Source organism: Camellia sinensis, chromosome 3 (assembly GCF_055761805.1).
Source record: "Camellia sinensis isolate YWXY chromosome 3, ASM5576180v1, whole genome shotgun sequence".
Classification (NCBI taxonomy): Eukaryota; Viridiplantae; Streptophyta; class Magnoliopsida; order Ericales; family Theaceae; genus Camellia; species Camellia sinensis.
In genome coordinates this window covers 175865281-175872446 of record NC_138963.1, presented here as the reverse complement: position 1 = coordinate 175872446, position 7166 = coordinate 175865281, and the positions used below count along the sequence as shown (strand labels likewise).

The window sequence follows — 7166 nt, the reverse complement described above, 5'->3', positions numbered from 1 at the left end:
TGACATCTCTTACCGACCTCGGACAGCAATCAAAGGGCAAGCTATAGCTGATTTCATCATGGAATTCACTAAACCGACCCCGACCACCACACCCCCGCCCTTACCAACTCTAACTGAGCCAGAAGATCCTCATTCCTGGACCCTCAATGTTGATGGGTCGTCCCGAAGAGAAGGAAGCGGTGCCGGCATCATCCTCACCTCTCCTGAAGGCGGTCACTTCAAATGTGCCCTCCGTTTCCTGTTTAAAGCAAGCAACAATGAAGCCGAATATGAGGCATTAATAGCAGGACTCTGCCTCGCCAAGGACATAGGGGTCAGCCACCTCCGAGTCTTCAGCGACTCCCAACTCGTCGTCGGTCAAATGACGGGGGACTTTGACGCCAAGGACGATACGATGCGAGCCTACAGAGACCTGGCACTCCCTCTTGCTCGCCTCTTCAATACCTTCCACATCAGACATATTCCTCGGGCAGACAACTCCAAAGCAGACGAAATGGCTCAGTTAGCTTCAGCTGACCATCCTACTCTCAGCCATGACGTCCGCATAGAATACCTACACCACCCGGCCGTTTCACCGAGTCTACAAGCTATACAACACATTCAGATTGAACCTATCCCATGGGCATCCGACATCCTCCTATTCCTGACCACAGGAGCACTCCCAGAGGACCAGCAGCAGGCTTCCAAAGTCCGATCCCGAGCGTCCAATTACGTCATCATCGACGACATATTGTACAAACGCGGTTTCTCCCGGCCATACCTACGCTGCCTCAATCCAGCGCAAGCAACTTACGTAATGCAGGAAATCCATGAGGGGATTTGTGGCAATCACTCAGGAGGCAGGTCCCTTGCCCAGAAGGTACTCCGTACTGGGTATTTTTGGCCAACGCTCAGTCAGGATACGACCGATTTCGTGCTCAAATGCGACAAATGCCAACGCTTCGCCAACATCCCTCATGCTCCTCCTACAGAGTTAATCACACTCTGCAGTCCTTACCCGTTTGCCAAATGGGGGATTGACCTGGTCGGTCCCCTCCCCACCGGTCGAGGTCAGACCAAATTCGCAATCGTTGCCATCGATTACTTCACCAAGTGGGTCGAAGCTGAACCCCTTGCCACAATCACCGAGCGGAACACAACCAGGTTTATCTGGCAATCGATCATTTGCCGATTTGGCATCCCTCAAGCCATCATCTCTGACAATGGCAAACAATTCGATAACGCGAAGTACAGAAAATTTTGTGCAGATCTCCAGATCCAACCGTGCTTCTCCTCCCCCGGTCACCCCCAGGCAAACGGCCAAGTTGAAGTCACCAACCGTTCCCTTCTCAAAATCATCAAAACCAAGCTCGAAGCTGCTAAAGGCCTTTGGGCCGAGGAACTGCCCAATGTACTCTGGGCTTACCGAACCACTGCTCGCACCCCCACCGGCGAAACCCCTTTTCGTTTAACATATGGCGCTGAGGCGGTTATCCCGGTAGAGGTCGGCCTCCCCACTCCTAGGGTTTTACACCCGGATCTGGCCTCAGCCGAAGAGCTCCATCGAACACACCTCGATCTAATCGAAGAGCTCAGAGAATCCGCTGCTGTCAGATTGGCTTCTTACCAGCAGAAAATGAGAACACACTACAACCGCCGAGTCCGACCTCGAGAATTCTCCGCCGGGGATCTTGTCTTACGAGAAGTGACTCTCGCCACAAAGAATCCAGCCGAGGGCAAACTGGCAGCCAAATGGGAGGGCCCCTACATCGTCAAAGCCCGACCACGACCAGGCACTTACCGACTCCAAGACATGGAAGGCCGAGACCTGCCCCATCCCTGGAATGCAGAACATCTGAAGCGTTACTATCAATAAGTTCATATTTTTATATTACCAATATTGTTGTATTCCCCTTTTCTTTATATATAAAGCAAATTCCGATTGCAGATCTACACTGTCATAATTCAAATGTTTGTATGACGATCCCATAACATTGCCACCGACAGCAACTCAAAACTTCACAACCTCGGCCAACCTCAGCAGTTCAAAGCCTCGGCCAGTCCGAGCACTCGAAGCCTCGGCCAGACCGAGCACTCAAAGCCTCGGCCAGACCGAGCACTCAAAGCCTCGGCCGGTCCGAGCACTTCAAAGCCTCGGACAGACCGAGCACTCAAAGCCTCGGCCAGACCGAGCACTCAAAGCCTCGACCAGTCCGAGCACTTCAAAGCCTCGGCCAGACCGAGCACTCAAAGCCTCGACCAGTCCGAGCACTTCAAAGCCTCGGCCAGACCGAGCACTCAAAGCCTCGGCCAGACCGAGCACTCAAAGCCTCGGCCAGACCGAGCACGTCAGAGCCTCGGCCAGACCAAGCACTTCAAAGCCCCAGCTAGACTGAACACTCGACCAAGCACTCCAAAACCAAACAAGGCCACATTTTTTCACACTTGGTCACATTTTTAAACTTCCCCACAACACTCACTCACTCTTACCTTCATGTTTACACTCACTCGTCCGTTTTGAAACCTCCTCATAACACTTACCTTTTTCACATTCACTTTCAAATTTACACTTAACTGTCTAGCTACTACTTGTAACTTACCCTTTACCCTTATTTGTGGACTTTTACTGCACAAAATTTCTTACTCATTTTTACTGCACAAGGTTTTTATTCACTTTTGCTGCACAAACAGTCAGCTGCCAACAGACACAAAATAACATTCGTACACAAATTCATCTTAACCAAACTCTTCACGTATTTATTCATTCACTCATAGAATTACAATGTAAAAAAAAAAAAAAAAAAAAAATGCACAAAAATTACAACGTATACACTTAACCAAACCCCACAGAACACGCCCAGCTCTTCTTCTCCTTGGCTACTCTTCCTCGCTGGATGCTAAATCCTCTTCTTCAACGCCTTCATCCAGGGGGGTCTGGGCCACATCATCTTCGCCGATTGTCACACTACTCAGGTCCAAATCTGGAAACAGCTCCTCAGCTCTACGCTTGAACATTTTCCAACCACTGTCCCAGTACTCGGCCATTTCATGCTTATAGCAGTCGGACTGCTGGAAGCTTTCAATCACCTCTGATTCTGTCCTACCTCCAGCAGTCTTCCTTGACGGGCCCAACCCCCCAGGCTCTTGACCAGCCAGACTCCTGGCGACAGCAGCATCCACCTCCATTTGAAATTCGGAGGACCCTTTATACTGCTCCACTGCTGCGACGCATAGATCAGGGTAGGCCGCCTTTTCAGACGCCGCCTTCGCCCTCTCCTCGTCCAGCTCCCTTTGCAGAGCCACCCTTCCAGCAGCTGCCGTCATCCTCTCCTCTTCCATCCCCTTCCTCAGAACCTCTAGCTCCGCCGCCATCTTCACCTTCTCCATCTCCCATTCCCTCAGAAGCCTCCCCTTGTCCTCCTCTGCTCTGGTGCGCTCCTCCCCCAGCTCCTTCAGCAGGTCTCCAATTCTGGAGTCCGCTTCATCCTTCTGCCTGACCAGCTCTTCATTGCTGGTCATAGCCTCCTCATGCCTCTCGACCGCCACCGCGCAGGCCTTCTCGGACTCTTCCAATTTTTTGTGCTCACCAGCCAGTTGGAACTCCAGCGACACAACCTTACGGCGTGTGTCCTCCAGTTCCAACTTGACTGCTGGCAGGTCGGCATAGGCAGTCTCCCAGTCGGCACTATCCTCCCTCAACTTGGCCAGCTGGACCCTGACCTCCTCAGCCTTCAACTTGGCGGCCCCAGCTTTCCTGAGAAGAGCCCCCGCTAAGGTAGTCACCTCCATTTGGGCGGAGCATAACCCCCTCAGCAGGTCGGCCTCACTATACCCAGATGCCGCGCGCAGAGCTCCTTCGTCCACAATCCTCACCAGGCGGTCGGCTCCCGCCCTGGCTGGGCCTTCTTCTCCCTCCATCCTCCCAGCTACCGCGCGCGCATGATAAATAGCCGTGGCCACACGAACCCCCCCTTCCTGGGGGTCGGGCCTCCCCTGAACCTGTTCCCTCCCGCTCGGCGCCGCCTCCCCCACCCCAGCCTCCGCTTGTACTGGTGGACCCACCTCCACAACCTCCACCGTTGGGATGATCTCCACTTCCTCTGGGGCGTCCCTTGCCGCAGACTCCTCTGCATCCGTTGGGGCCACCTTCGCCCTCTTGGCCCCAGACTCCTCTGCAGCCTCCTCTGGAGCCCTCCTCTTCTTCTTCTCCTTCTTTTTCTTCATGACCGTCACAACCCCTCTGGCCTTTTCCTTTATAGGGTCTACAGGCGGCGGAAGCGGCTCAAAGCTACCCAAGTCTTTTTCCCCCAAAGGCCTAGGGCGCAGTCGGATCCTCTCCCGCGAGAGCGGTTCAGCCGGTCGGCCCCTCTGCGCCTCTATCACCCCTCTGCGCCTCTATCAACTTCGCGGCCTTGGCCATAATGGCTCGATCCTCCATCTCCTGTGCTCTTCTCCTCTCTTCCAACTCCCCCCGGTCGAGGTCTCCACCTTTCGGCTGCGGTCCCAACCCCGCCTCAAACAGTGCTGACGGCTGGACAAGATCGTCCCATCTGGCTTTCTCTCTCTCTCTCCACTCCCTCACTTTCTTCACCCTCTCTTCCGCCACCACCCCCAGCCTAGACTCCATCGACCGATTTGGCACCTTCCACATGGTGCGCACCCCCATTCCCCCATTAACTGACACGAAAAACCACCGTGGCCGCCACCCCTTGATCGACGTAGGCAGCCCCGCCACCAACCCCCTGCCCATCACCGCTTGTAGGGTGACCCACGTTTCTTGCTGCCCCGACGCTTTGTAACATGAGAAGAACTCGTCGATCGTCATGGCCTCTCCTCCATTCGCCTTAGGCCACGCACTCGCACAAGCCATCAGAATCTTCCACGCATTGGGCATCAACTGCCCCGGCGCTACCTCCAGGCGATTTAGCACATCAACCACCACTTGAGGCAATGGCAGCCTCAGCCCCCCTTTCAGCGCCTCCTCGTACAGGGAAAACTCCCCTGGCTTCACCATAGACGGCCTTTCCTCTGACGTCGGCAACCGTAAATCTACCTCTGCCGGAATCTGGTATCGCTCCCTAATCGCCTCCAAATCCGCCACCGTGAGCGTGGATCTGTCCGCCTTAGTGTGCCACTGCCCCGACTCCACCTGGTTTAATGGCTTTGGGGCCAATATCAAGTCCGATGCCTCTGCCCTGTACTGCGCTGCTAACTCCTCCCCATCATCGTCCCCCAACGGGTCTACCCTCACCTTAACTACTCCTTCTTGTGCCATTTCTAGGGCTTGCTCACAAAACACTTCTGACGCAACCACAAGAAAGTTGAGAGAATGCTACACAGATATGTCGCACACCGTGCAAGAGTTGGATATTTTGAGTTCTTGTCCCACGGTAGGTAAAACGCATTATACCTAAAACCTACGGTTTTGCCCGTATTCCACGGATCCACATTAATTTTCACCCGTTTCAAAACCTTTCAAATCAGCCGCCAAAACCGCCTTTTCAAAACCCCCCGTGACCTATCGCTTCATTTCCTGCCCCAACGCTTCATCTTCCCCCACGACACTGCCACGTGTATGGCCACGATGCACTGTCCCCTACCCTTACCCTGTCTTTTCCATTTTCACATCAGCACATTTTAGAACCCCACACCCCCCTGGTCGGCACACCTCACGGTCGACCCCTCCCGCTCGGCTACCCTCGTGGTCGGCCCAACTCACGGCCGACCCCTCCCGCTCGGCTACCCTCATGATCGGCACGTCTCACGGCCGACCTCTCCCGCTCGGTCACCCCCGTGGTCGCCCCACCTCACGACCGACCCCTCTCGCTCGGTCACCCCCGTGGTCGCCCCGCCTCACGACCGACCCCTCCCGCTCGGTCACCCCCGTGGTCGCCCCGCCTCACGGTCGACCCCCCCCCCGCTCGGCCACCCTCGTGATCGGCCCGCCTCTCGGTCGACACCTCCCAGTCGGCCTACCTTCCAGTCGGCCTCTCCACAACCCCCTCAGCAGGTCGGCCTCACTATACCCAGATGCCGCGCGCAGAGCTCCTTCGTCCACAATCCTCACCAGGCGGTCGGCTCCCGCCCTGGCTGGGCCTTCTTCTCCCTCCATCCTCCCAGCTACCGCGCGCGCATGATAAATAGCCGTGGCCACACGAACCCCCCCTTCCTGGGGGTCGGGCCTCCCCTGAACCTGTTTCACACTTCTCTCCCTTCTCACTATTCCCTTCGTTGGTCTAAAGCTGCACTCGGAAATGGGGGACTACTGACATGGATAGGCCCACAAGATAGGCCCACAAGGCACTCGGCCCACGGTAAACCACCCCGAACCCAGTGCTTGGGGCCAATGGCACAACCCGGTTGCTTGGGTGACAAGGCCCAGAACAGCTGGAGGCCACCTAGACATGAAGGGCCAACGGCATTTAGGCACACGGCAGGTGGGACACGGGCCACATCAGCAGACAAAGATCTGCAGAGTTATTATCACAACACATCACCATTAATGCAACCCATCACAGCATTTATTACAACAGCACTCCCCGCCGGAACAGAGCCTCCATCACCCTAAACAAGATGAGCTATGGCACAGGCTTTCGGCGGAAAAAGGCACGTCACAAGAGACAGGAAAAATGATGACAAAAGGATATAAGCAAGGATAAGAGGAGAAAAAGAAGGTTAAGTTGGTCTCTCTCTCTTGATCTCTCGATATACAGTCTTTTCATACTCTGCTCTTCTAATTCTTGCACCGGAGGGTTCACTGGGGGACTACCCCGTTCCCCTCCTGAACTTGCTTGCAGGTCATCTGACGGGGCCAGCCTTCCTGAGCCGGAGTCTGGAGAACCTGGGCCGGTCCGACCCATCCACCCGGGAATCAACACATCCATCATTGCTTTTTTTTTTAGAAGAGGAATCCATTAAAGAAAGCCACACGACACTTACAAGAGTTCATCTATCTCAAAACTTACGCCATACAAAGTAAAGATATAGCAAGAAAAAAAAAGGGAAGAAGCTATAAAAAAATATTCAGACGCATATCTCGTACTCGTACTGCGAAGCAGAGCCGTCCATAAAAGTTCAACAATAGAACATGTCTAGAATAAATTATAGACCCTAACCACAGAGAGGATAAGTTAAACAGCACCACCAATGGACTCTCACGCACACACACAAAACAACAAGAACAAACC

General features: G+C 54.4%; 1 protein-coding gene across 1 annotated transcript; it reads left to right on the top strand.

Annotated features, from left to right (window-relative positions):
- The first annotated feature begins 361 nt into the window (after positions 1 to 361).
- LOC145822043 (uncharacterized) lies at positions 362 to 1960 on the top strand. The gene is made up of 2 exons (XM_082918617.1): positions 362 to 859; positions 1928 to 1960. The coding sequence occupies exons 1-2, from the start codon at positions 362 to 364 to the stop codon at positions 1958 to 1960; spliced, it is 531 nt and encodes a 176-aa protein (XP_082774743.1).
- Positions 1961 to 7166: the final 5206 nt, after the last annotated feature.

Bases quoted from the DNA above. Each gene is read 5' to 3' on its own strand.
- LOC145822043 (XM_082918617.1), top strand. From the start codon at position 362: ATGACGGGGGACTTTGACGCCAAGGACGATACGATGCGAGCCTACAGA. The intron at 860-1,927 runs GTACTCCGTACT...TTCCGATTGCAG, and splicing joins GCAGGTCCCTTGCCCAGAAG to ATCTACACTGTCATAATTCA.